Source organism: Exserohilum turcica (assembly GCF_000359705.1).
Source record: "Exserohilum turcica Et28A unplaced genomic scaffold SETTUscaffold_15, whole genome shotgun sequence".
Lineage (NCBI taxonomy): Eukaryota > Fungi > Ascomycota > Dothideomycetes > Pleosporales > Pleosporaceae > Exserohilum > Exserohilum turcicum.
In genome coordinates this window covers 705,686-731,971 of record NW_007359970.1, presented here as the reverse complement: position 1 = coordinate 731,971, position 26,286 = coordinate 705,686, and the positions used below count along the sequence as shown (strand labels likewise).

The 26,286-nt window shown below is 52.5% G+C and overlaps 10 protein-coding genes across 10 annotated transcripts; 4 read left to right on the top strand and 6 right to left on the bottom strand.

Moving 5' to 3' along the window:
• Positions 1–2,564: 2,564 nt before the first annotated feature.
• SETTUDRAFT_149226 (uncharacterized protein) lies at positions 2,565–4,314 on the bottom strand (the record flags this gene model as incomplete). The annotated part of the gene is made up of 4 exons (XM_008025758.1): positions 2,565–2,932; positions 2,982–3,569; positions 3,623–3,878; positions 3,937–4,314. 4 exons carry the CDS (start codon positions 4,312–4,314, stop codon positions 2,655–2,657), a joined length of 1,500 nt encoding a protein of 499 aa, XP_008023949.1. The 3' UTR covers positions 2,565–2,654.
• A 481-nt stretch (positions 4,315–4,795) lies between these two features.
• SETTUDRAFT_168410 (uncharacterized protein) lies at positions 4,796–6,794 on the bottom strand. The gene is made up of 7 exons (XM_008025757.1): positions 6,673–6,794; positions 6,543–6,573; positions 6,326–6,381; positions 6,203–6,233; positions 5,369–6,140; positions 5,076–5,307; positions 4,796–5,022 (listed from the first exon to the last, which is right to left on the bottom strand). Exons 1-6 carry the CDS (start codon positions 6,677–6,679, stop codon positions 5,077–5,079), a joined length of 1,128 nt encoding a protein of 375 aa, XP_008023948.1. The 5' UTR covers positions 6,680–6,794; the 3' UTR covers positions 4,796–5,022; position 5,076.
• Positions 6,795–7,949: 1,155 nt separating this feature from the next.
• Positions 7,950–8,636, top strand: SETTUDRAFT_160432 (uncharacterized protein; the record flags this gene model as incomplete). The annotated part of the gene is made up of 2 exons (XM_008025756.1): positions 7,950–8,348; positions 8,403–8,636. The coding sequence occupies 2 exons, from the start codon at positions 7,950–7,952 to the stop codon at positions 8,634–8,636; spliced, it is 633 nt and encodes a 210-aa protein (XP_008023947.1).
• A 220-nt stretch (positions 8,637–8,856) lies between these two features.
• SETTUDRAFT_160431 (uncharacterized protein) lies at positions 8,857–9,397 on the bottom strand (the record flags this gene model as incomplete). Its single annotated transcript, XM_008025755.1, has 2 exons — positions 8,857–9,168; positions 9,227–9,397. The coding sequence occupies 2 exons, from the start codon at positions 9,395–9,397 to the stop codon at positions 8,857–8,859; spliced, it is 483 nt and encodes a 160-aa protein (XP_008023946.1).
• A 191-nt stretch (positions 9,398–9,588) lies between these two features.
• SETTUDRAFT_106945 (uncharacterized protein) lies at positions 9,589–13,398 on the top strand (the record flags this gene model as incomplete). The annotated part of the gene is made up of 2 exons (XM_008025754.1): positions 9,589–9,810; positions 9,907–13,398. 2 exons carry the CDS (start codon positions 9,589–9,591, stop codon positions 13,396–13,398), a joined length of 3,714 nt encoding a protein of 1,237 aa, XP_008023945.1.
• A 193-nt stretch (positions 13,399–13,591) lies between these two features.
• SETTUDRAFT_107646 (uncharacterized protein) lies at positions 13,592–15,280 on the bottom strand (the record flags this gene model as incomplete). The annotated part of the gene is made up of 3 exons (XM_008025753.1): positions 13,592–14,295; positions 14,350–15,085; positions 15,140–15,280. The coding sequence occupies 3 exons, from the start codon at positions 15,278–15,280 to the stop codon at positions 13,592–13,594; spliced, it is 1,581 nt and encodes a 526-aa protein (XP_008023944.1).
• Positions 15,281–16,100: 820 nt separating this feature from the next.
• On the top strand, positions 16,101–17,377 carry SETTUDRAFT_129468 (uncharacterized protein; the record flags this gene model as incomplete). Its single annotated transcript, XM_008025752.1, has 2 exons — positions 16,101–16,384; positions 16,443–17,377. The coding sequence occupies 2 exons, from the start codon at positions 16,101–16,103 to the stop codon at positions 17,335–17,337; spliced, it is 1,179 nt and encodes a 392-aa protein (XP_008023943.1). The 3' UTR covers positions 17,338–17,377.
• A 521-nt stretch (positions 17,378–17,898) lies between these two features.
• Positions 17,899–20,274, top strand: SETTUDRAFT_176609 (uncharacterized protein; the record flags this gene model as incomplete). The annotated part of the gene is made up of 3 exons (XM_008025751.1): positions 17,899–17,919; positions 18,781–19,896; positions 19,975–20,274. The coding sequence occupies 3 exons, from the start codon at positions 17,899–17,901 to the stop codon at positions 20,242–20,244; spliced, it is 1,407 nt and encodes a 468-aa protein (XP_008023942.1). The 3' UTR covers positions 20,245–20,274.
• A 31-nt stretch (positions 20,275–20,305) lies between these two features.
• Positions 20,306–22,200, bottom strand: SETTUDRAFT_46767 (uncharacterized protein; the record flags this gene model as incomplete). Its single annotated transcript, XM_008025587.1, has 2 exons — positions 21,100–22,200; positions 20,306–21,042 (listed from the first exon to the last, which is right to left on the bottom strand). Exons 1-2 carry the CDS (start codon positions 21,743–21,745, stop codon positions 20,306–20,308), a joined length of 1,383 nt encoding a protein of 460 aa, XP_008023778.1. The 5' UTR covers positions 21,746–22,200.
• Positions 22,201–23,386: 1,186 nt separating this feature from the next.
• Positions 23,387–23,759, bottom strand: SETTUDRAFT_107073 (uncharacterized protein; the record flags this gene model as incomplete). Its single annotated transcript, XM_008025750.1, has 2 exons — positions 23,387–23,455; positions 23,505–23,759. Coding segments are annotated over 2 exons (324 nt in total), but the record flags the coding sequence as incomplete, so codon positions are not given.
• Positions 23,760–26,286: the final 2,527 nt, after the last annotated feature.

Below are 26,286 nucleotides of genomic sequence, written 5' to 3'. Positions count from 1 at the left end.
AACAATAGCTCAATTATGTATCTAAGATAGCACCTCGCTCTTGGTCCCTTGAAAGCGGACCGAAACGAGCATCGCAAGCACCTTCAGATCCATGATTACATGCCCAAAATCCATTATACGTAAAACTATCATCTTGATTTCCAACTAACTATTCTCACAAATACCATCCTGCATCTCGCTAACCCATTCATGCCAAACAAGACAGCGTTTTTCAGCCTTGTGAGCACGGAGAGGTGCGATAATCGTGTCGCGTACCGTGGTAGCCCTACTGTAGTGGTTGAGTTCGCGACTTTATTCTTGCGGAAACCATTGTGTGGACAACACAGCATTCTGCGCTTTCTATCACATACTGAGGTCATATATACACACTGTAATAGATCAGTCGTGATCCCTACTAGCTGAAGCATAGTATTTGGAGATGAGTGGCCTGCGCAAGGTCAACATGTTCTCTGTAAACGACTTGCGACCGTTTCGCAACCTACCGCGGTTGGGCACCAGAACACAAGACCAATCCAAAGGCACCAATTGCAGATTCGAAACAAGTGTCCTCGACGGCTATGAAGCGAAAGCTTGCTAGATCTAGATTCACAACAAGTGCGTGGCGCCTGAACAGGTCCACACTTTGGATTCCGCAAAGGCAACACTGAACTATCACTTTCCCTGAAGATAGTGTTAGAACAACTCACGTGTCCTGCTGTTTTTCATATATAATTTACGCTGTATATATGTGAGTATCCATCCTCGTGACTCCCCATCGACAGAGCTAGCGCGGCGTTCTGCCGCCGTCGCTATGAACGTTTCTCTCTGACTCTTCTCCGATTGTTCAGCCTCATCAGAGAGCTGAGAATCAATTGATTCGGGACTTGAATTCATTGAATATACGAGCCATGTGCCCACATGAACACTCCGTGCAGTATACCAGGCTAAGCTCAGAGTCGAGATGCGTATTCTAGCCCAAGCGAATTGCCCTTCGAGTTGCCGGCCTCGGACATGAAAGAGTTGCTGTCCTGTCCCGTACGTATTCACGATATAGCTTATAGTGAGAATATCCTACACCCATATTTTCTAGCCGACTATGCAGATTCTCTACACATCCTTCTCCACCTAAAAAAAACAGCACAACATGTATCTCCCCAAAGACAAAACTCAGCAACACCAAAATCCGCATCCACACACACACACTGAGACGCGTTATCATGGACTTCTACTCATGTCCTCCAACAAACTACCAACTCTAACCTTCTTAAACATGCACAGTGTACATTACTGCCTGCTTAGCGTGCCGAAGGTCCACGACATCCCCCCTATCTTCCATCGTATACTCTATTAAATTGTGAAATCCGCTGCATAAACACGTCGAAATCACTCGTGAGTCCAATACGTATTCTAACAGCTCGAAGAGAATAAAGTGCGCATACACTGTGTAGCCTCGAACAAAAAATCACCAGAATAGACAAAGATAGTCTGGTACCTATCGCATTTGAGCCGCATGCTGCTGACTTGATTCGGGTTCTTATTCCTGGCATCGGAGAATGACAGTATACTGTCATGGACACTATATATATATATATATATATATATGCTTTTGTCGAGAATGTGCTGCGTTGCCTCTTGAAGAAAAATAAAATAAAATAAGATTTCACGCTGAGTTGGCTGCTGTGTGGGCACCAGCATGCGGGAAGATACACTCTGCTTGTACCTTGGTCGCGATACCACTCTCAGTCCCTGAAAAACCGAACATTCATATTGGAATTGCGGATGACCATTCAAAGAGATTTAGCGACAATGATACGCCACTGACCGTATTCTCCAAATGCAAGCCTATATCTGAACAGTTATCAGTGGTTGCTTGCCAAAGGCTATCGCTCTTTGTCGATATTCATAGTGTACGTTACTACCTACTTGTTGTGTCCCCGGTACAGATAGAGCATAGGTACCCAGCTCACTGCTGTCTTTTATTGTATACTTTCCTGCGTTGGGAAAGCCACTATGTTCGCGCGTCGAAATCACTTGTACAACAAATACAAGGATTTAGAAAGAGCGTAAGCCATCACACTCGACACATCTTACTATCAGTAGCGTACAACTTGGCCTTTGCCAGTGCTCATCGAACAGTGGACGTGTATTAGCCCCGCGAGAACAGCATGGGTGAAAGTTTTAGTTTTGCTCATTCCCTTCTTTTATAGTAGTTACTCTGGAACCATGATATGTTAATAGCGGGGTGAGTGGCTGCGCTGAATTCTCCATGTCTAATATTTGACCGCAGTGTGTGGATGCATAGAACAATTTGACAATGCATATACCAGAGAGATGGCAAGGGTATGGTAATGCTTGGTATTCGTTGGAAGGTTTGAGGAAAGTGAGGACTGTTTTAGTGATTGCGAGTGTGGAGAGCAATGTGGTATGAAGTTGACGTTTGGTATTGATATATAAAACTGCAATAATTGACCAGTCATTAACAACACATTCAACTTCTCCTTTTAACGATTCTTGATCTGAAAGCACAGGTTTCCGCAAGTGTGAAATACTTGATTGGCAACACAGTACAGAGCCACGACACTTTTGTATCCCTGCAATCCTTTCGACTCCAATTCTTTCGACTTTTGCACTCCACGTAAAGGAGTGGTGACGTTTTCCTCACTCCAAGTCATCAATCATGCACCGCCGTTCGATAACTTGAACTTTACATCGCCTCTTGCCTTGGCTGGGAGGAATCGCAAGACTGCAAAGAGCCCACACGCCAGGATGACCTGGCAAAGCCAGAATAGCTGACCATCTAGGATGCGATATTTGACACCAATGGCATACAAACTCGTCGCAACCGCAGGAGCAACAGATCGAAGACCGCTTTGAGCCGCAAGCGCAATAGCGTTTATGGTTCCAAGAGTCTCGGGAGAGGGCGAGATGTCGTTGAGTGCAAGTTGTACACAGGCTGATATGGACATTAGCGTCATCCGGAATGAAGACCAACGAGTACTTACTGAATGCCATTGAAACTCCACAGAAAAAGGCCAGCATGGGTGGTACAGTGGCCCAAAAGAGGGTAGTTTGGCCATGTCGAAGCAAGAAGTTGGACACTGGAAAAGCAGCGAAAAGAACCGGCCATGCAACTGCGCACAGCGAAAGCAAACCACCGGTACCAATGCGCTTGTGGAGGAAAGGGAATACAAGCAATAGCCATATCGCCTGGGAAATACCATTTAAACCTGTACTTGCGGCAATGTAACCGGGCGAGAAACCAAAGCCACCCAATTTCACTGGCGTGTATTGGGTTACTGGAAATACAGCCGTGAAAGTGTATGCCAGAAGCATTACGTAGTTGTATATGAGAAGCACGGGCATGACACCAGGATACTTGAGTAGTTCCCAAATAGACATGCTGGACTTGGTGCTCTTCTTGTCACCATGAACATGCAGGGTCTCTTTCACAAACAGCAGGGTGGAAATGGCGACAACAAGACCGATTGCTGCAATAACAACGTTTGGCAGCGCATAAGGATAGTCGTGCCAGAATTGTACTCTGCCAAAGGTCGAAGGAAACTTGTCAGCTGGGCGCTCTAGTGCGCCACCTGTAGTTGTTGGTTAGTATGTAGTCATTGACATAAGCTTCCACGGTACTTACCAATCAGAGGCCCCAAGAACATGCCAAGATTGTTGAAGAAGGCGAAGAAACTAAAGATGCGCGCTTGCGTGTGCTTAGTGCTGTTTTCGGAAAGCATGGCTCGCACGGTAACCACGGTGCCGGCAAAGACACCAGCGATGCACCTGAAGAATATCATCTGCCATATAGATTGACTCAGACCAAAGAGTGCGGTAGCAAATGCCAGTCCGAACAGTGATATGACCAATACCGGCTTTCTTCCATATCGATCAGAGGCCTAGTAGCTGGATCAGCAATGCTATCCTCATCAACCAGGTAGCGCACAAATTGCCTACCTTGCCCCATAGAATCATGACACACATCTGAGTCGCGCTGAATAGGCTTTCCGTCAGGCCTGCGTAGAAGCCGACATCTTCCTTGTTGACGCCGCCCACTCTCTCAATCATGAAAGTGATGTAAGGGATAATGGAGAAGAAGGCGATGGGAGCGACACAGCTCGCAAAGCACAGAAGAAAGACTTGGGCCTTTGGAAGCGGCCGATCTTCATCCTCATCATAGTTGGCATGCTGTCCATTCTGACTTTGGTGGAGCTGGTTTGGATGGTCGTAGGGTTCTGCTATAGGCGCAGGCTCTACATAGGACAAAAGGGGCGCTGTTTCGTCATCGGCTTTGAGAGATGGCGATCTGTTGCCTATGCTAGATGCTGGCGGCATTGTCGTAATCAGTGCAGCGCGCAGATGAAGCTTGAAGAGAATTTCAGTAACTGATACACGTCCGGATGGAGGCGCGTTGACTCATGCAAGGCTGTATCGCAGAGCAACAGACTTGGCGTGTAAACAAGGCCGCGGGGACCAGAAGCTAGTTGATTGGGAATCAGCTCACGCAAAAGCAAGCATGGGCATGTCGAAGCCGTACGAGATGCGATTTGGAGCAGTGTGTGAAGTAACGCGTCGCTGGGTGCCTCACCGGCCCACCAATGTCTGTACACACGCTAGCAGGGATGTAAAGAGGCTGACAACCGTTAGGCTTCCAATGCTGTCGAATCCAGCTGCGCCAACACACCTGGGCGCCCACCTTGGGCATACCGTGTGCGTGCAACATGTCACATCATGGCATCGTGTATTAAGTCAATCGTCTTTGCGGGCGCACTGGTTGCGATGCTGTTGCAAACCTCACTTGGGCAACGCACGTTTCTAAGGGATATAAAGTGTCCATAGGCTCTAAGCTACAATCTTAAGGTCCTTAATACACCCCATGTGTGAGCCCAAGCTCCTCCATAACTCAAACACCCAACCATTGGCCCGTTGCGCTATTTTGTGGACAACCGACATGTATGAAACCCAGGAATAGCAGGGCACCAATACGCGGATGCACCCGCTATTAGGCTTGTCATGATCTCGAGAACCGTACGCACGAATACGCTAACAGCCAAGACGTCAGCCAATGAATTGCTTGGATGCGTGATTGCCAGTACCTTAGAAGCACTTGCGGTGGACAATGGAGGGACCGCTCTCGTCGTACTCCTGCTTTGAGATCCACATCTGCTGGAAGGTGGAGAGCGAGGCAAGAATGGAACCACCGATCCAGACCGAGTACTTGCGCTCGGGAGGAGCGATGATCTTGACCTTCATCGAGGAGGGGGCGAGGGCGGTGATTTCCTTCTGCATGCGGTCGGAGATACCGGGGTACATGGTAGTGCCACCAGACTAAGTCTGTGTTAGCTGCCTGTGCGTGAATCTGGGTGAATTTGTGCGCAGTGTAACATACCATGACAATGTTGCCGTACAGGTCTTTCCTGACATCGACATCGCACTTCATGATGGAGTTGAAAGTGGTGACGTGGATACCACCGCTCTCAAGACCCAGGACCGAAGGCTGGAAGAGCGCCTCGGGAGCGCGGAAACGCTCGTTTCCAATGGTGATGACCTGTCCGTCAGGAAGCTCGTAAGACTTCTCCAAGCTGGACGACTGGCTAGCGGTCTGGATCTCCTGCTCAAAGTCGAGAGCGACATAGCAGAGCTTCTCCTTGATGTCACGGACGATTTCTCGCTCGGCAGTCGTGGAGAAGGTGTAACCGCGCTCGGCCAGAATCTTCATGAGGTAGTCAGTCAGGTCACGACCAGCCATGTCGACACGCGAGATGGCGTGGGGAAGAGCGAAACCCTCGTAAATGGGGACAACGTGGGTGACACCGTCACCGGAGTCGAGCACGATACCGGTGGTACGTCCAGAGGCGTACAGGGACAGGACGGCCTGGATGGAGACGTAGAAGGCGGGGGCGTTGAACGTCTCAAAGACAATCTGTGTCATCTTCTCACGGTTGGACTTGGGGTTGATGGGCGCCTCGGTGAGCAGAACGGGGTGCTCCTCAGGAGCGACACGCAGCTCGTTGTAGAAGGTGTGGTGCCAAATCTTCTCCATGTCGTCCCAGTTGGTAACGACACCGTGCTCAATGGGGTATCGCAGAGTCAGGATACCACGCTTTGACTGTGCCTCATCACCGACATATGAGTCCTTCTGGCCCATGCCAATCATGATACTGCCATGTTTGTCAGCTTGCGGATGACGGCGAGAGGAACACTAGGGGAGCTTGGTTCGTACCCATGGTGACGCGGTCGGCCGACAATGGAAGCTGCAGAGCTGTCAGAACGAGTTTTTCCAGGCTCGCGGCACCGCTCTCGGGTGCAGCGTGGGCCGGGGGAGTCAGGTATCGAGGCTACTTACGGAAGACTGCTCGGGGCGCATCGTCACCGGCGAAACCGGCCTTGCACATACCCGAACTGTCAATTGTCAGCTCACGTCCATTCTGTAGCGGTGCCTCGCGCGCAGCTGGCGAGGGCGCTGGGGTGCGGCTTCGAGGGCATGCGGGCGCTGCTAGGGCGGACAGCCCCTCCACCGCAGGGATGGCGTGTGTTTGCCATGGGGGGGCATTCCCACTCACCCATTGTCGATGACGAGGGCTGCGACTTCCTCTGTAGGGACACGGGGCGGTTAGCTGAGTTGATTGAGATAGAGGGCGAGGCGGGCGGCGATGGGCAGCCGACGGGGCAGTAGGGGCTCAGCTTGCTTACCCTCCATGATGAGTGCTTGATTAGGGAGAGATTAAGGTAGACGTGGAGTAGCGGACAGGTGGTGATGCAGAGTGGCTGGGGCAATTGAGCGTCAGCACAGGAGCGTCGAGATGGAGCTTGAGCTGGGGGGGGGTGCTCAGGAGGAGAAGAGGGCGGCGGGCGTGATTACCAGGTTGCAGCGGGCGGTGTTGAGGGTGAGGTTCTTGTGTGCCAGGCAAGAACTGGGTGTGCTAAATAAGCGGGTCGGCCTTGCCCAGATTTAGCGGGGTGGCAGGAGCAGGAGCACAGGAGCGAGCGCGGCTTTGCACGAACGGGCGGCTCCCAAACCAAAGGGGGATGGATGGATTTGTGATTTGTGTACATTGGACCTCACCGCACACGGCGAGCGAGGCCTTATACGCCGCCGGCCGCGTGCACCGCGAGGCTGCCTTGTCCAGGCGGCGACGCTGGGCGTGCTGTTTTTTGGTGCGCGGCACGCTGGTGGTGTACGCAAGCGCTGCCGCCACGGCGTACACAGAGAGTAGCTCGATAGTGACGGGCAGTGTTGTCCACGCACGTCACCAAGGGTAGTGGCAGACCGCCGGGCCAGGCAGCCCTCACAGGCGCTTGGCGCACGGCGACAATGGCCTTGTCGTTGTCGTGACAGAGTGGCGGCACTCCACCACGCACTACGTGTTCTCGCCGGCTTGTGCTGGCTGGCAGCTGCTGGCACTGCACTGGCGATGCATAACTTGGGCGTGCTGAGCATCCCCAGCCATCCTGTGCTTCCGCCATCCGCGGCCTGCTCACCGCCAACTCGCCCTGCCCCCGCCTGCCCCCGCCAGCCCACGCCCGATCCGGCCCGTCACGTGCAATGAGGGGTAGCGGGGCCAGCTGCGTACCTAGGCAAACGAGCACACGCCGTGCTGTGACGCCCACGCCCACGCCCACGCCCACGCCCACGCCCACGCCCACGCCCACGCCCACGCCCGCGGCCACACATGTGCATGCCAGGCGACACAGGCGTGCTATGCCATGCTATCCCGTGGCGCAGAGCACATCCATGCCTTGCCCCGACGCAATGCCATGGCTGTGGTCGCGGGGCCGGCAGCTGCGAGCCATGGAAGGCCCGCGAAGGTGCTGGTCCCCCTCGCACGCCGCCGGCGCAACCAGCGTCATACGTCCCGCGCCAAAATTATTTCAACTTCTCCATGGCCCGCGACACCACGCCCCTCCTCCACACACACACGCACACACGCACACAACACTGAACTCCGCACACACGCATCCCAGCAGCCATGACCGACCCAGGACTGAACAACCTCCTCAAGTGGGGAATCCAAAACTCCCAGGCCTCGCGCACCCATGGCGCCTCTGCAGATCAGCCCGCGACTCAGATTGACGCCGAGGCGCTGCGCCAGCTCGTTACTGGCATGTCTGGCCCCTCGGACGCCGAATTGATGCAGGAGAGCATGCAGGTCATCCGCAACGAAGAAGCCGAATTGGAACACCGCACCACGGCATTCGACAACTTTGAGCAGCTCATTGAGAATCTCGACAATGCAAACAACATCGAGAACCTGGGCCTGTGGACGCCCTTGATCGAGCAGCTCCAACACAAAGAGCCCGACCTGAGGTTCTACGCCGCATGGTGTTGCGGCACCGCTGTGCAGAACAACATCCGGACACAAGAGCGAGTAAGTGCATCACGACATACACAACCCTCGATGCAAGATGCTAACCAATTGCAGCTCCTGGTCGTCGGCGCCATCCCCACGCTAGTCCGCATGGCAACTTCAGACGAGGACAAAAAGGTCCGCAAGAAGGCCATTTTCGCCCTCTCGTCATCCGTCCGCAATTTCCAGGCCGCGCTCGACGCCGCGCTCGAGCACATGCCTGCCGAGTTGAAGCCTCAAGAAAAGCTCGACGCCAATGACATGCAATCAGTGGATGTGTTGATCAACAAGCTGCGCGACAATGTGTAATGTCCGGTCGGGGCTGATTTTGCATTGGGCGACGTTCTGGAACTACAATTGGGTTAGCATGGGAACGGCGCACAAGTTGGACGACGGGCACAGAGGGGAGTGGTGAAGGACATACCCAACGTTTGATCGAGAAGCAATTGCGCTCGAGGATACCATATAGATCATGCCGCGCATCGCCGGGACTGCTGGCCTGGACCCGCGCGACTCAATATACGACGTTTTATACTACTCCCAGAACCAATCCAACCAGCTCACTGAATGCTTCTCTCTCCATCATGCTCTTGTCTAATCCCATGCCAAACACAACCATCCGAGACTCCCTTTCGTTGCGCTGCTTGATGGCGCTGGCCACTTGGGTTGCAAGCGTCTGACCGAGTGTGTCGAGCGGGGCAACCGTGCCGCCGAGTACAGTGGTAGCCGTCAAGTGGTGCATGGGAAGGAGGTCCGAGTTGGCGTCTTGTTCGTCGCGATCGAGGAATGAGCTTGAGATTGCCGAAGCATCGGTCGCAGCAATGTCAAGAGGGACATGCACCTGCGGGGTCGTGGTTAGCCCTGCTTGCTTGAACATGGACCTATATGTCTCTCCATACCCAGTGTGCCAACCGCCCATTCTGTGTGACCGTGATGACAATCTTGTCCGCGAAATTGACTGTCTTTGCCGTCGTAGTCAGGCCGTTGATTGTGACGGTGTCGGTATTCGTGCGCGCGGGATACGCTGAAGGCGTCACAACATAGTCGTCTGAACTGAGTGCTGTCGCCATGACGTATTGAACCAATTCAAGCTTTCCGGCCTAGATTTCAAGAGAAGCCGTGTTCGTGTTCGGACGTGGGAGAGCTGGCGCCTGCGTCCTGGCCGCCGCGGGAGTGATGCGGAGAGTTGGCGCTAGCGTCTGATCCCCGCCAAAATTATTTCGAGCGCATGCGAGCAGACTTCGCCGCCATCACCGCCAGCATGCCCAAGTTCGTGCCTCGACAGCGAAAACACAAAGTCCTTGCTCGCCGCAAGAATGCTGTCGACACGAGCAATGGCGCCGACGACGCCAACGCCGCTGAGATTCTGCCCGTCGAGCAACGGGAACGCAATGCGAAAAAGGCTGCGCTGAAGGAAGAGCTCACGCGCGAAGCCCAAGGTAAAATGTCTGCCAAGAAGAAAAAGCGCCTCGACAAATACATTGTAAGTCAGCCCATGCCTTGATGCGATTTGTCGTCTGCGGCGCGCTCGCTTCGCGCCCGTTTTGCTTCGCAGCTGCTGACAGGGCTATTCGCACAGGATACAAAACTCAAAAAAGAGGAGAATCTGGAGCTGCTGAAAAAGCTTGCTTCCCAGAAAGTCGACACCAGCCTGTTCCAGAGCTTCAAGAAGCTCGGTCGGGGAGCGGATACCAAGAAAGAGGCGTTGAGACGTGCGCTGGCTGAAAGCAGGGCTGGTATAGATGTGGACAAGAACGAGGGATTGCTACTAGAGGAGCATGAAGTCAAAGAGATTGAGCATGATGCCTCAGACGACGAAGCGCCAGCCCCGAAGCCTATTTCCCAATCCGTACCCAAGCCTGCTGTACGGCAAGCTCCTCCAGAACCAGCCCACAGCATTTCGCAACAACGCGCACAATCACCGTCACCGTCTGAGCCAGACGCCGATGCTCGTCAACCTACACCCGAGGTTTTTGCGGTACCACGACAGACAAATGGGCTATTTGGAAGTGGACTAAAGAGGCCTCTGGAATTGGACGACTCAGGCAAGCCCGTAATACAGGTCCGAAAGCGTCGGAAAGGCCAGAACGCGAAGCCTGCCCAGATCGAAGAAGAAGTAGAATGGGAGGGATTCAGTTCAGACGAGGACAGCCACAGCGAGAACGAGGACGAGGATTCCGAGACTTCCAGCGCTGAGTCCGAGCGTTCTGGTTCTGGTTCTGAAGACGCGTCAGGGTCAGAGTCAAGTGAATCAGAAGAGGACTCGGAAGATGAGAGCGATACCAGTCCGGACGAAGACAACAAGCTTGCAAAGAAGGAAAGGGCGTCAGCTTTCAAGGCTTGGGCGACACAGCAGAGGAATGAGCAAGTAGGCTTTACTCCAACTAATCAACTCTCTTTCGCACCGGCGCCGGCAAACTTCAAACCTCGAGCACCCGAACAGGATCCTCTGCCCCCAGAACTCGAAACCAAGACTACAACCGATGCTACCCGTAAGGCTTTCAACGTAAACGTCGATCGATCAGTCGAAGTACAGCAATCCAGAATGCAGTTACCAGTTGTAGCGGAAGAACAAAAGATTATGGAGGCAGTACACAACAACGACGTGGTGGTAGTTTGGGGTTCCACAGGTAGCGGTAAAACTACCCAAGTGCCGCAATTCCTATTCGAGTCAGGATATGGAGCACCAGATGGACCAACACCTGGCATGATCGGAGTCACCCAGCCACGCCGTGTAGCCGCGGTCAGCATGGCCAAACGCGTTGGAGATGAACTGGGTGACCAAGGATCTAAAGTAGCCTATCAGATTCGCTTCGACACATCGACAAGCGCCAAAACCGCCATCAAGTTCATGACTGATGGTGTATTGCTCCGAGAGATTACGCAGGATTTCGTCTTGACAAAATACTCGGCAATCGTCATTGATGAGGCTCACGAGCGTAGCGTCAACACGGACATTTTGATTGGCATGCTCAGCAGAATTGTTGACCTTCGAGCTCAGATGGTCAAGGAAGATCCAAAGAACACGCCTCTCAAGCTAATCATCATGTCGGCCACTTTGCGAATTTCGGATTTCACGGAAAACAAGCGCTTATTCCGCAGTGAGCCTCCACCGCTTATCAAGGCAGAAGGCCGCCAGTACTCTGTGGTCAACCACTTCGCCCGTCGCACCCAACGTGACTATGTCGAAGAAATGTATCGGAAGGTATGTAGGGGCCATCGAAAGCTGCCCAAGGGCGGTATGCTGGTCTTCCTCACCGGACAGAACGAGATCTCGCAGCTCGCAAAGAAGCTGAAGCAAGCTTTCCCTTCCACCCAAGGCAAAGAAGTGAAGGCTGGAAAAGTCGTCGTCTCCCCAGCAGAAACACCACTAGAGGTTGAAGATATTGAGTTGGGTGCACCGACCAAGTCAATCGAGTATGAGGACGAGGATGGCTCAGACTCCGAAGGTTCCATGATCATGGGTCTTGACGATGAAGACGACAAGGAGTTTGAAATTGACGAAGAGAAGCCCGAAGAGACCGTCATGAACATCCATGTTTTGCCTCTCTACTCACAGCTGCCCACTAACCAACAGTTGCGTATCTTCGAACCGCCTCCCGATGGCTCTCGCTTGATTGTCCTTTCTACAAACGTGGCAGAAACCAGTTTAACGATACCTGGTATCCGCTATGTCTTTGATTGTGGAAGGGCAAAGGAAAAAAAGTACGACCCCGTCACAGGCGTGCAGAGCTTCGAAGTGGGTTGGATCAGTAAAGCTAGTGCGAACCAGCGTTCCGGTCGTGCGGGCCGTACTGGGCCTGGTCATTGCTACCGCCTGTACTCGTCTGCATTATTTGAGCGCGACTTTGAGGAGTATGCTGCACCGGAAATCTCAGGAACGCCACTAGAGGGCGTGGTACTACAGTTGAAGAGCATGGGTGCTCCCGTCATCAACTTTCCTTTTCCGACACCTCCCGATCGCGAAAGCTTACAAAAGGCCGAGAATTTGCTTTCGTATTTGGGCGCGTTGTCAGTAGATGGCAAAGTCACCAAGCTTGGTCATGAGCTATCTCTGTATCCCCTCAACCCACGCTTCGCTCGGATGGTCGCAATGGGCGTTGCCCAGAACCTTGTGGCCGAAACCATTGCATTGGTCGCTGCCTTGTCCGTACCAGAGCTCATCATACCCGAAAATAAACTTGGACTGCGGGAGCCTACGAAAGATCCTGATGCCATTCGCACGGAGCAAGACAACATCGAAGCCGAGGAGCGCTCACGGCTACGGAAGGCTTACAACGCTGCACAAGCAAAGATGAGCATCAATGCGAAGCAGAGCGATTGTATCAAGCTTAGCAACACAATATGTGCTTACGCGTACGAGCCCGACTCGCAGGGATTCTGCGAAGACATGTTTCTTAATGCAAAGGCCATGAACGAAGCTAGCCGGCTTCGACACCAACTTACGAACATTGTCCGCGCACATCGACCGACCGCAATTGGGGGATATCAAGCGAAGCTGCCAGCGCCTTCGGAGCGAAACATCAACATTCTCACACAGATCTGCGCAGCTGGTTTCATCGACCAAATCGCCATGCGCGCTGATCTCGCTCCTGTACCACCCGAGCTCCCCCGGAAGCCGAAAACCGCCATCGATGTCCCCTATATCACGCTTTTCTCATCGCAGACGGAACGCTCAGACGACCCGTACTCGAAATACGTCTTTTTACACCCCTCGTCCTTGATGGCACGCACGCCGCCGGCCAAAATGCCCGGGTACATTATCTATTCACACCTGCAGCGCGCTGCCAAATCCACCATCCAGGGTAGCAAAACGCCCAAGACAAGAATGCACGCTTTGACTCCCGTCACAAGGCCTCAGATTATCAATATTGCGTTGAACACGCCGCTTTTACAAGCAAGCAAGCCAAAGGGCAAGATTGTGGACATAGCCAAAGATAAGCGCGAGTGTGAAGTGGAAATGAGTCTGGTGGGTGAGAAGGGAACGCAGGGCTGGGGCCTTGGTATCAGGAAGGTGATACAGCGAAAGGAGAGCGACGGACGTTACGTTATTGAGCGCATTGTTGGATAAAAAAAAACTTGCTGGTGAGGGAGGTTCGTCAAGCTGGACTATGCGCGTTGATTTGACTACGAATTTTTTTGGCTGTTTGCATTCAAAGCGAGGAAATATAGCAATACACTTCAAGATACCCCATACTCTCAGACTAAGAGAGGTAGGGCTCTCTGATACTCTAAAGCAGCTTCACACCTACTAGCCGAGCTAGCTAATCCCTCGACACACTCGTCTCAGCAGCAACCTTCTCACTGCTAAACACGGCAATCTCCTTCTCTTTCTCCACACTCACGCGTGCCTTGTCCTCGTCATCCACGCGCGCAATACCCACACACGTGTATTTGTGAAATTTCCTCGCACTCAGTCTGGCCTCGAACATCTCGTCAATCTCCTCGAGCGTCCGGTTCTTGACTTCAGGCAAGAAGAAAAAGACCCAGGTTGCGGCGATGGCGCACGAAGGCGCCCAGATGAAGCCGTAGCGCGGCCCCCAGTTCATGGCTTCCGGGTTGATGAAGTAGGGCGCCGTGAAGGTTGTGAGCCACGCGCCGACGAAGCCGGCGCTGGCCGCGAGACCAAATGTGTGCGAGCGCAGACGCTGGGTAGGCAGTTCGCCGCCAGACAGCCAGGCGTAAGTCGAGATCATGCCGTTGTAGCTGAACATGTAGATGGCGGTCAGGCCGACGGTGACTTTGCCCGTCGACTTTGCGTTGGGCTTCTTGTGGAACACCACGGCGATGATGAGTTGCAGCAGGCCGCAGACGAGCAGGCCCGTCATGAGCAGGACTCTGCGGTTGCCGTAGCGCACGACGATGAGCGAGTTGGCGATGAAGGCTACGATGCTGATGGCGGATAGCACGTTGGACATGGCGAAGGGGTCGGCTACCTTGGCCATTTGCAGGAAGTAGGCTTTGTATGCTGAGGACTGTGAGTAACGCGGCAAGATATCATGTACATGGTCGAATTACTGACCGATGATGAACATGGATCCCGAGGCTGCTTGCAACAGGACGGCCGAAACCGCGAGGAAAGTGCGTCGCCGATCGACGGGGTTGTTGAACATGTCGAGCCAACCGATACCCGAGCTGGACTCTCTTTCCTTCTCAATTGCCGCGAGTATAGCAGAAGCCTCGGCGCGAGAATCGTGGTGTTTAGGGCGTAGCCATTCGAGCGACTTTACGCCTTCGTCGAAGCGGCCCTGGAGGATCAGCCAGCGTGGACTCTCGGGGATGAACCAGATAGTGCAGACAATGACAAAGGGGAAGATGTAGATGAGCCCGAGAGGGATCAGGTACGCCGACTTATCTGGGCGCTTTGCCGTGGCCCAATCGACAATAGTTCCGATCAGGGTTCCGAAGGAAACGAAGAAGTTGAAGCCAGTTAGGAACACGCCGCGCAGCTCGGCGGTGCTGCTTTCTTGGAGGTATAGCTGTGAGAAGGTCATGAAGTAGCCGTTAGCCAGGCCAATGATCAGACGGCCTGCGTAGAGCGCCGCAATGTTTTCCGTCGCCATCATCAGGATGTTGGCTGCAAAGCAAATGATGCATGCTGCAGCGAGACACATGCGGCGACCAAACCGGGTGGATGGAACGCCCGCAGTAGCGGAGCTGATGAATGCCCCCAGCGTCATGAGAGACGAGATGAGCTGTTGTCTCTCCGTCTTGATATTCCACCCCGTAGGCGTCTTGTCGGTACGGTAACCAAAAACCTAGTCTCTAGAGATTAATCAAGATTGTCCGACACCAAAGTCTGTGGTGCATACCTCGAGAAATCCCACCATGGCCTGCAGCCCTCCAATCATGCCAAAATCGAAGCCATATTGAAACGGGCTCAGGATGACGACACCGCAGGCGATGAACAAGCGCGAATGGTCGCGCCATGTGTAGTCGTATTTATCGGACATGGTAGGGTATGTAAGTGTGTGACGAGATTCAGTGACGCGTTTTGACACGACGTATAGTGTCTTATACGTTGATCATAATATGCCCAGAGAGGGATGAGTGCACAGCTTTTTGCCCATCTGCCGAAGTTGTATTGCCAAGTCATGTATGCAGGCACCTGTGTGATATACCCCCACAAGTCAAGCTGCTCGGCTCGTGTGCAACCACTGGTCGGGAGAGCACTTGGCGACGCATCTCATCTGGCTGTGGCGAAGGATGGGTAAAGAAGATGAGTGCAGGGCCTTTTACATTTATAAAGGTCCATCATCTATGTATTTCCTGTGTGGTCAAGCAGATGCTGCATCAGATATGGACTGTAGACTTGTACAGAACTCGATAGCCAAAAGTAGCGCGTAGCCATTCTGCATGGAAGAGACCAACGACTGCTTTGTGTCTGAAAGCCCGGGAGTATTCAGCCGTGTAGTGCAGCAAAGAAAGTACGGCTGCTGCTGCTGATGGTGATAATGGAACTCGGTATTACCGTGCCGTTGAGCAGGTGATTACAACGACATATAAGCAAAGGACTTGTGCTTGAGTTAGGAGCTGTGGGTCAAACGGCTGTCGTGCGGGGAAATCAAAGCTTAGCTGCACGGCATCTTGGACGCCTTACAGCATGGTTTTCCGTAGGTGGGCAGTGGCCGCGGCGCGGTGGAATGTGTATCGCCATGTCAGGGTGTATGTAGTGTGTGTGTCCGCGGCAGGCCTGGAAGAGGAATGGTGTGCACATGGCGTGGGTCACAAAAAACTTGGATATTTGGACGCTGCTAGCAGCACCTTTGGGCCATGCCACGCATACCAACGTCGCTCATTCGCAAGGCGCGCGCAATAGATGCTTTCCTCCCCGCTCTTCTCGCACCTTGCCGCGATCTGCAGGCTGCACAGAATGAATTGCGGTGGCTGCGCGAACATGTCGACAAAGTCGCCAAACGAGACAGGCTGGCCAAGGGCGCTTTGCTGCGCCAATTGGTCCGTGAAAGAGCATCAGGGAAGCCCCTCCAATATATCCTGGGCACAGAATACTTTGGCGATTTGGAGATACAGTGCAAGCCGGGTGTGCTAATCCCAAGGTATGCAATACCCAAAGTCTCGGCGTTGGCCTAAATACTCAACTCATTCCTCCATCAGACCGGACACGGCAGCTTCAGTCACGCATCTAGTCAATCTTCTGCGTCGCTCGCAGAATCTCCCTTCTGAATTACACCTCCTTGACCTCTGCACTGGCACCGGTTGCATTCCTCTCCTCTTCCAACACGAGCTTTTATCTGCGCGCAAGGATATCGACCTGCGCCTTCTCGGTGTTGACATATCAAAAAAAGCCTTAGATCTGGCTCAAAGCAACCTGCAAAGGCTGGTAAAGAGCCAGCCGTTCGGAAAGAGAGCCCAGACGTCTTTTGTCCAAGCTGATGTACTGATCGATCCATCCGCTGATCAGTCTGGGAAAATCCTGCCGTTGAGGGCAGCCCTCAACTACGCCCTGCAGCCGGCTCAATGGGACATTCTCATATCGAACCCTCCTTATGTCTCGCCATCTGCGTTTTGGAAGACGACAACACGCTCAGTGCGCGCGTTCGAACCAAAGCTTGCGCTGGTGCCACCGTCTCGGGCCAAGTACACAGACACACAGCAAGGTGACATGTTCTATCCACATTTGCTGCAGATAGCACGAGATGTTGAGGCCAAAGTGGTGTTGCTAGAAGTTGCTGACATGGAGCAAGCACTGCGCGTAGCCAGCACTGCGCGACATCTTCACCTTTTCGACGGTATCGAGATTTGGAAGGAAGACCCCACTGCTGCTTCCACTGTCATGACTAAAGACGAGTTCGATATCATTGGCGAGGGCAATGCTCGTTCAGTCGTTTGCTGGCGAGGTCGAGGAACATCTTGGCTTGGCAAAAGTGCCACTGATACTGCCACACCCACAGCAGAGGCAGACAGCTTGTCTTGGAACTCACCAAAGGTCGATACACACCACTTGGAACCTCAATTCATCAAGAGTGTTGCCTCTGGAGAGGGTCGCTAGTCAGCATAGCCAGCCATGATTGACGCAGGACGGACATCACTCAACCCCTGGATCTGATTTCTAGGCGACCTCGTCACCGAATGGGCCCAAGAACTGTACGTCAACAAAAGATTCGCCGCACCTCACAATAGCTCCAGTTATCAAAAGGCTTAAGGGCTGTTTACTAGATTCTCAATTTGCATCTGCGAGCCACAATGGTCATGTACTCTTCTTGTTTTGCTTGTGGAGCAACAGCCGCCTTCTCCTATCTTCCCATCGCGCCCAGCCAGAATCGACAAGATCTTCCTGGATGACAAGGTCCCTGACACGGAGTGCTCTCAAAATCCACGTTTCCAGTGCCCATTCAATCCACCCGGCTCTCCGTAGGTAGGTTGTGAACGCAAACCATGCCAAGGCAAAGGCGGCCCCAGCCGCACAGCCTACCATGACCTGCTTGGGGGTATGGTAGCTCAAATAGATCCGACTGATAGCTACAGCCCCGGCACAAACTAATGCGAGGAGCGACAGGAGGACGCGGCCGGCCAAGGAAAAGGGGGTGTGGGTGTCGGTCGGGTGCGGGACATGGCGGAAGACGAGGAAGAGGCCCAAGGTGACGGAGAAGAAAGAGACGAACTGCGCATGCGACGAGGGCATTCCGTAGCCCTTACCATGCATTTCTGTTGGTGTATATGTCAGCTCATGGCATATACATGGGCGAATTGCTCGTACCCCGCGGCCGCTCTTCCTTGATGTATCTCTTCAACACCCAGTTGAGGGCTTCGCACGCCATCTGGCCCGCAAACATGAGGAAGACCTCAATCTCGCGGTTCGACCATATCAGCGTCGCGTAGACTACGCACAGGGCCTGCGGTACGAGAGCGAGCCATGCGCACACATACGAGACGCGGTCTGCAGGGTTCTACGAGCGTCAGCAGCGTCTGGGGCCGCCATGTCATGGTACACACATAATGGACGTGGGTGAGGGAAAGCGAGGCAAGCCGAGGTTCCTCCATGTTGGGGGGTCCACGGGAAGGCGAGGCTCGTCGGCTGCTGCTGCTGCGAATGGAGTGGAAATGTATGAAGTTTGAGCGTGGAGATGATGACGATGATGGTGGTGGCGCATGTCCAGGCGAGACCCTGCCGGCCTTGGCGCAGTGTGGCGTAATGTGGCGCGCGCAAGCCACACGTCTATCAGATCCGCACCAGCACCAGCCTAGTGCGGGACCTGGAGGCGTCCTCGCGCTTCATTCCAGCACTTCCGCCCTTTACACTCGCCATGGGCCTCTTCAAGGGCTCTTTTGCCTTTATGCGCTATCGATAGCTGCCACGCCCTTGCTTGCGCCCTTGCTTGCGCCCCCGACCAGTGCATCTCACCCGCCATATCTTCCTGCCCCGCCCGCCGGGACAGCACCAAGTCGCCCAACGCCACCGGCCGACATGGCCGAATCGTCCCTGTACGACGAGCGCGCCGAAGAACTCACCACGCTACAGTCCATCTACCCCGAGCTGGTGGTCGACGACAGCAATCCCTACCGCGCCACGCTCGACCTGCTTGTCGCGCCATCCAAGCCTGTCCCCGTTACTTTCGAGCCTTCGCAACATGTCGAACGACTCGCTTATCTCCCGCCTCTACGTCTCGACATCCTCTTACCAGACGGATATCCTGCACAAGCCCCGCCCATCGTGAAGCCCTCGACTTCGCCGCGCTGGCTACCCGGAAACCTCGAGGCTACACTGTCCAACCAGGCACAGTCGCTATGGCACGAATACGGCGGGGGCATGATCTTGTTCGCCTATATAAGCTCGCTGCAAGAACAGGCTGAGACTGCTTTTGGTCTGCACGAGCTCACACTCTCGTCGAGCATGCACCAGGACTTGGTCGACTATGCCAGGCGCATGAAGAAGGATCTCTTCGACAAGGAAACTTTTGACTGCGAAGTGTGCTTGGAGCCCAAGAAGGGCTCCGCCTGCTATCGCATGGCTCGCTGCAGCCATGTCTTTTGCATTGCCTGTCTCCAGGATTACTACAACAATTGCATCAAAGAGGGGGATATCAACAACGTAAAGTGCATGTCCACCGAATGCGGCAGCAGTGGAAAGAAGAAGGACCGGTTATTGTCCCCAAGAGAACTGCTACAGATACCCATATCATCCGCTCAGGTGGAGCGCTACGCCAAGATCAAGCGGAAGAAGAAGATCGAGTCCGACCCGACAATCATCTTCTGCCCGCGAACCTGGTGCCAAGGTGCCATGCGAACGGACAAATACCCAAAGATCACCGACGTCAGCCAGATGGATAGCTCCGACTCCGAAGACGACGATGTTCCGGAACAGAGTATAAGCGTCGATACTGGGCCTGAAAAGCGCGCGGTTGGCGTGAGAGGCATGGAAAGACTGCAGGTCTGCGAGGACTGCAACCTTGCATTCTGTGTCGTCTGCCTGGCTTCATGGCACGGAGACTTTGTCCGCTGTGAGCCTCGCGATGCTACCCAGCTTACCGATGAGGATCAGGCATCCCTCAACTTCATTTCAAAGCACACAACGCCATGTCCGTACTGCTCTGTGCCTTGTCAGAAATCCGTAAGTTGACTTTCTTTTCCCCCACACTTTTACTTTTGATCTTTTATACTCAGCACAGCCTGCTAACCTGAACGCAAGTTTGGATGCAACCATATAACATGCGCCCAGTGTCAGACGCACTTCTGCTATCTCTGTTCTGCTTGGCTCAACCCAGACCATCCCTATGCTCACTTCAATGACCCAAAATTCAAGGATTGCTTTCAGCGTCTCATGGACGGAGCTGAAGGTGACATGGCCAATGGTGATGTACGATTCGGCGGACGGAGAGGCGCGGAGCAGCTTGCTGATTTTTGGGAGCAAGAAGCAATGCGCATACAAATGGAACAGGTGGAGGACGAAGTGTGGTAGTGTTAGCAGCCTAATGAATGCACCCTTCTCTCTCCAGTCAAAAGATTCTGCATTTCCCTACTCATAACGGTAATGAAGTCGCCCGTCTACTTCGGCCTTGTACACCGTCTCGTCTCCGGATGCCGGAATTCCTTCTGTCCTTTTCGACGCCTCCTTCGCGACTTGGATACTCCTTGGCCAGCACGTCCAGTCTCTCGCAGACGTCAGCATAGACCAGCTCAACGCGCTTCTCCATATCATCCACCATGTCCGCCGTGCTCTCCCTAAACTCGGCGAGCTTGTCGTCAAAAACGCGATTCAGCTCCGCAATGCTATCCTCTTTGATCACAGCGACATCGAGTTTCTGCTCTTCGACTATTTCGTGAAATTCGACCGCAGCTGTGTTATGCATCTCGGCTGCGTGGGCAAGGGTTTCGGCATAGATTTCTCCCAGCTGGGCCTCGAGACGTGCTGTCGCATGCGCATTTAAAAATTTGCCCAGCGAGGATATACGTTTCGCCGTCAGTTTGGAAGATGATGGCGATCGCGACAGCGGCGGTGATGGAGAAGGACTTGCAGACACACGTGGGAGCATGTCAGGTAAAATTGTCTGCAACATCTGTGGGAGTAGTGTTTCGACTACGGTTTTGACGGCTTCTTGGAATTCAGACGCAGTGGCGGGGGCTGAAAACAGAGGAGAGTTAGGGCTAGGCACCAATACCGATGCTGGCGTTGCCTTTTCGGTCGGTGACGTCAAAAAAGGCGTTGGAGATAGCAGCGCGCGTTTTGGAGATAAAGGAGGCGTCGAGCTGATTGATGCTGCATGATGGTTTTAGGTGCTGTTCAATGGATAGGTGCCAGACCAGTTACACTCACCTGGTCGGGGACGTTTCTTAGACGCGGCAGTATACGAAGGCGGGGCTTCCGACTCGACATCATCGACAATGCTGAAGACCGACCAGTCCGCTAGTCTGTACCGCTTTATGGAAGACTGGTCAACCGGAATACCCGTCAGTTGTTCGGGATGTCTGATCAAACGATCGAATCGACCATGGTGGTCTTTATGGAGCCAATTCCAGTCAAACAAGATATGTACTTGTGTCGACCTAGCGAGGTCAAGAAACTGACGGAAAGGCGCGCTGGAACCGTCCTTGGGGGCTATCGGGCCTGAACAAGGAGGGCACCATACAGGACAGGGCGCTTTGAGGGCTAGACATAAGGTTTTCAAATGAACGTTTCCCTGTCGGGCGATCTCATTCAGTCGGTCTTGTGGTGGCAGACATGTGGGTGGGGGTTTGAGCAAAGTGTTGCCAGGTTCCAGATTGTCAGCATTGTAAAGGAGAGTGAAAGTTTGCTCGTCTTCAAAACCATTGATGGGAAAAGAAGATTGCAGCGAGATCGTGGCCTGCATACGAGCATCGAGATATTTGACAGCCAAGCAACATGACAATTGTGATGCAGCATCAGAAGCAGGAGAGGCCAATACTGGAATGCCGCTTTTGCGGACTAGATTATAGATCATTGTTTATTGACTCTTCTACATTCTAACACCACTCACCTGGCTAAAAAAAGATACCCCCTTGTCCTAGCAGTACTGTAGGAGCAAGAGATACCCACCCACCCGGGCTTTTGCCGCGCGCTCGGCGATGAGCAGCCCAGACTCTGTTGTTGTTGCAGCAGCGCCAGCTGCCTCGTGAACCGCCGACCCCGTCGTGTCCACGCTACTCGTGTCTGTCTGAGTATCACCCCAATAACAACTGGCTCGCCAGCGCGTGAGCTATGGAGCTGACAACGCTGTGCGCACCGCGTCAAAGGCCTTGTGAGGGTTCGCAAGGATGGTGTACTGAGGCCAGGCAGCGAGCAGGCGCGAAGACTAAACAATGAGCAGATGGTTGACGGGCAGCTGCGCGAGCTGTTGTGTACTTCGAGAACGAAAAGGATCCGTGTCGTCTGGATCGAAAATGTGGTGCGAGTCGCGTGATGACGAGGTGATGGTGGTAGATGGGTTGGTTGAAGAGGGTGCGCGCAGATGGCTGGGGGGGGGGGGTTGGAACACGAGCTGCGAGGGCGCGGGACCCTAAGCGTGTCGGCCGGAGTTTTTCCGATTCCCATTTCGGACTAGCGGCTTACCCGCCGCCTTCACTGCTGCATTCCCCATCCACCCACTTTTAATTCCTTTGTGACGTATTTGGATATTCAGGCCCCCTACTGCCCCCGCCTTGTTCCCAAGAGGATGCGCACACGCATTTTAGCCTGGCCATCCGGCCCATTGCCGGCCCCATTAATAGCCACAAAGGAATAGTATGATCAAAAGCAAGGTGAGTAGTAGAGCGAGCCGAATATAATCAAGCTCATAATACTACTTACTATTGGCTCCGCCCTCTGCGGATACGAAAGCCACTCTTGGAATAGCCTTGTGACCATGCAAGTTGCGCCTCTCACGTTTGTGCATCTCGTACCGACCCCAAAGGCTGGGTGTAGAACTTCGCAAGAGGATCTTCAGGTCTGCTGACATGATCAGCGTAATCAGCATGGCGATTGTTGTTTCCACGTCATCGCTGGATACCAAAATATCCGATAGTTTGAGGAAGCAAGGGGAGCTGCTTTGCATGGTGTAGGTAAGCCGGCAGAGTGCATGGGCGAAATCAGAAAGGGTGGTATGTGCATACACTCATCGTCTTCCTTAAGCCCATGATCTACCTGATGAATGCCCCGTGCTATCAATGCTGTGTGCTGCACGAAATCTTTTCCAGTATCTATGTCTCTCGACTGCTAGATTTCGACTGTGATTATACTGGCAGATCACGTATATCGCCGAGTCAAGTTTACCTTATCCAAGAGTTCTAGAGTTTGCTATGGGCGCTCGCCTTCCAAAATCTAGGCTTTGTAAAGTAATGGGGATTGCGGTCTAGATGCTATGCTAGTACCTTGACGGCTGATTTGTACAGTATCCGTATACTGAATTATGTGGCCAGTTGTAGTATGGCCCATGTCACTCATGAAACATGAAAAGGCTGCGTACATATATTTCAGACTCATAGATTGCCCAAATTCTTGATTGTATACTAAGAAAGATCATTTGTAATCATACAACCATCATGCATGGACTGAGATATCCATAACCCTTCGTACCACTAGCCCAAGCTTTCCTCAAAGGTGTATTCTAGTTGCAGGTAAGATCACCAGTGCTTCCATCAAAGCTGCAGATGTTTCCATTGTAGGCATAGGCGAGCTGGAGAATAAGTTAGTTGCTAGTTGCTTCATCATGAAAAAGAGCTTACGTTGATGTAGCCGTTGTCAGACTCAGTCCAGAACTGGTTGTGGCGGCCAATGTACATGCAGTCATAGTCGGTGTGGAAAGCGCCCAGCTTCAGCTTCATGCTGACAACGTCCGAGATGGCACCGTAGTCCTTGACGGCCCAAGCCTTGTTGTAGCAGGCAGCAGCAACCCACCTGTTGCGATCAGGGTTGTTGTTGTACATCAGAGATGTTGTCTCCTTCGTGAAGGTCTCACGAGCAGGGTTCCAGTCCTTGAGCGGGAAGAGCTTGTTGAGAATGGCATTGAGAACCCTGCCAACAGCTACGCCAGCTGCTCCTGCCTTGTCACCAATGACTTGCACATTGGGGCTTGGGGTCTGGCGCTTCTGCAGGCTCTCGGAAGAGAACTCCACAACTTCAAAATAAATGCCATCCTAAAAGTCCTGTTAGAAAACAATAGAACTGCTGCTTTGAAGTAAGGATACTGTACACTGAGGGTGATGTTCATGGCATCAGGCTGGGGAATCGCAACGGCGCTGGTAAGAGCAGCAGCAGCGGCAATCAGAGGAATGGTGAAACGCATGGTGATGGTTGAAAGGGGGGTTGGAAAGTTTAAAAGAGCTGGGAGCTGTTTGGTGTATGAGAGAGAGCTTGGAAAGCTTGGAAGAGCTGGTAGCTGGCTGTGTGAGATGGAGTGCGTTGGAAGGCGAGTTCTCGTTGTGAGTGATGATTCTGTCTTGCGTGTGGTCTGTAGTACTTATATACATCTTTTGTAACTGCTATCGCTCCTCAAGTCGCTGTAATTGCCACTGATACGGTGCATTTTTACCCGGTGCATACTCTCTATCAGCAAGAGAACCACAGTGATGGAGCAGTGAAGACATCGGCTTGACTCGCGAGGTACCCTGTTGCTGTTGACCCATGCAGCAACCCATACCACAACATCTAGTGCATCGGGATATGCCACGGCACGTAGTGTGTATGGAGATATGCCAAGGCACGTGGTGTGTATCGGTATGCCAGGGCATGTCGTGATAGAGAGGAGCTAAGCTGTTCAAGATAATCCTTGGTCCCTTGAATGCTAGTCGTTTTGTTCACGCGATCACTCTTCAACTCGTATCGTGATGCACATTAACGTAATACATTCTCCACTAGAGACGAGTATGTGTGGCGGATCGATAAAATTCATAGTGCACCAAGCAAGCAACACAGTCATCTTTACTAAACATGTTACGAAACAAAGAGCCGCAGGTAGTCATGCGCTCTGTTGAAGCATTCAACATCGGGAATATATGCCCCTAGTTTGGCTGCTCCAATTGGGTATCTGCAGCAGCGATCCAGGTCTCAATGACCTTCAAGTGGCCGATGCTAGCTAGCTTGTATGCACATCACAATACTCCCACTCCAGAAGAGCGCTAGAAGGGGTTACTAAGATATGGTGTCATCGAGGACCTTAAAACTGATATTAATGTCCTTATATTTTTACTTGCTGTGGTTAGTTAGCCCCAGAAAATAAGTTTTTATATTTCTGCTGTGTATGCAGATAACTGACTTGTGGGATGTCAAACAGCCGGCATACTTATCTCGACTCCAACCAAGGGTCATAGACGAGTAAGAGCGCCTCAAAGCTGATCACAAGCCAACTACAGCTTTGACACGGGTTAGGTGGGCAGTAATGTGGCAATTACAAAAGAGAGTGGTATGATGAATTGCTTCTAGGATTGACTTGTCCACGGCTGAATCGGTCCGAAACATAATAGCACCGCCGAGCCGTTAGGGTGAAGGGGAATCCTTCGTATCTAGCTTGGTTGGTGTCTCTTGGCATCGGACTTTCCAGGAACCAATCAATGTCACTAGAAACATCCGATGCGAACTACAGCGGCATCGGATAGCAGCAGCAGTGCTGTCTGGGAGATGGACACATGACCAACGTCTGTGTTATTTTGTTGCCACCGCCTAGGAGATCCTCAGGTCGCACGATTGTTTTAGAGGTAAGTACGGGCCGTGGAAATCCTCCGCACTCTCTTTCTAGACTCTCTAATGCGGAAAAGCACCAACCACGTTACTGTAGGTGGTCAGTGCGTGCAACTGTTCAGCGGATGCAACACCATCTGCACCTTCCTAAAACAGACCTACCTACTTTAACGCGTAATAACTCTACTACTATAACTCTAACTAAGAAAGCGCTTATGTTAGTTAATATATAAAATTCTAAAAAATAACTTTTATATAGAGTAGCTATAAAACAGTTTAGTGTTATATTATTAATGTTAATACGCTACTACTATAAATAAACTTGGTCTTATATAGCTACTATAGAATGTATAAAATTACTTACTATATAATATAAAGCTAAGCTTATAAAGTATATATAAAAGCTTTTTAGTTATAAGCTTAACGTATTCCATCACCAAGTGGGCCACATCACCAAGTGTGCCACTTTTTCTTAGTATCACGAACTGTAAGAGGCTACGCCTAAAGTGTGTGTGTGATCGAGTATATCTATACGACTACCTAGACTTCAAGAAGCTTGAAGTCTTGTTACTGCCTTTTTGGCTATGGATGGCGTAAGTAGTCGTACGCTCGGCCCGTTGGGCCCGCCCATTACATTACTTCAAGCTACCCTAAGGGTCTAACGTTCGATTCTGGTACAGGCCAGAAGCGTTGGCTCACATAGGACACGTGGCAAGGGCCACGTGATCACGTGACAAGGGTCGCGTGATGGTCACGTGACAAGGGTCGCGTGATCCCTATGGGGGCAAGTAGTAGATATACTCGTACGTTTTAAGAGAGGAGGTATTGTAA

Excerpts from the sequence above, each read along its gene's own strand:
- SETTUDRAFT_168410 (XM_008025757.1), bottom strand. Across the intron at positions 6,234-6,325 it reads TGCGCCCCGAGCAGTCTTCC|CTTCCATTGTCGGCCGACCG; the intron begins GTAAGTAGCCTC and ends ACAGCTCTGCAG. Across the intron at positions 6,141-6,202 it reads GGCCGACCGCGTCACCATGG|TATCATGATTGGCATGGGCC; the intron begins GTACGAACCAAG and ends CAAACATGGCAG.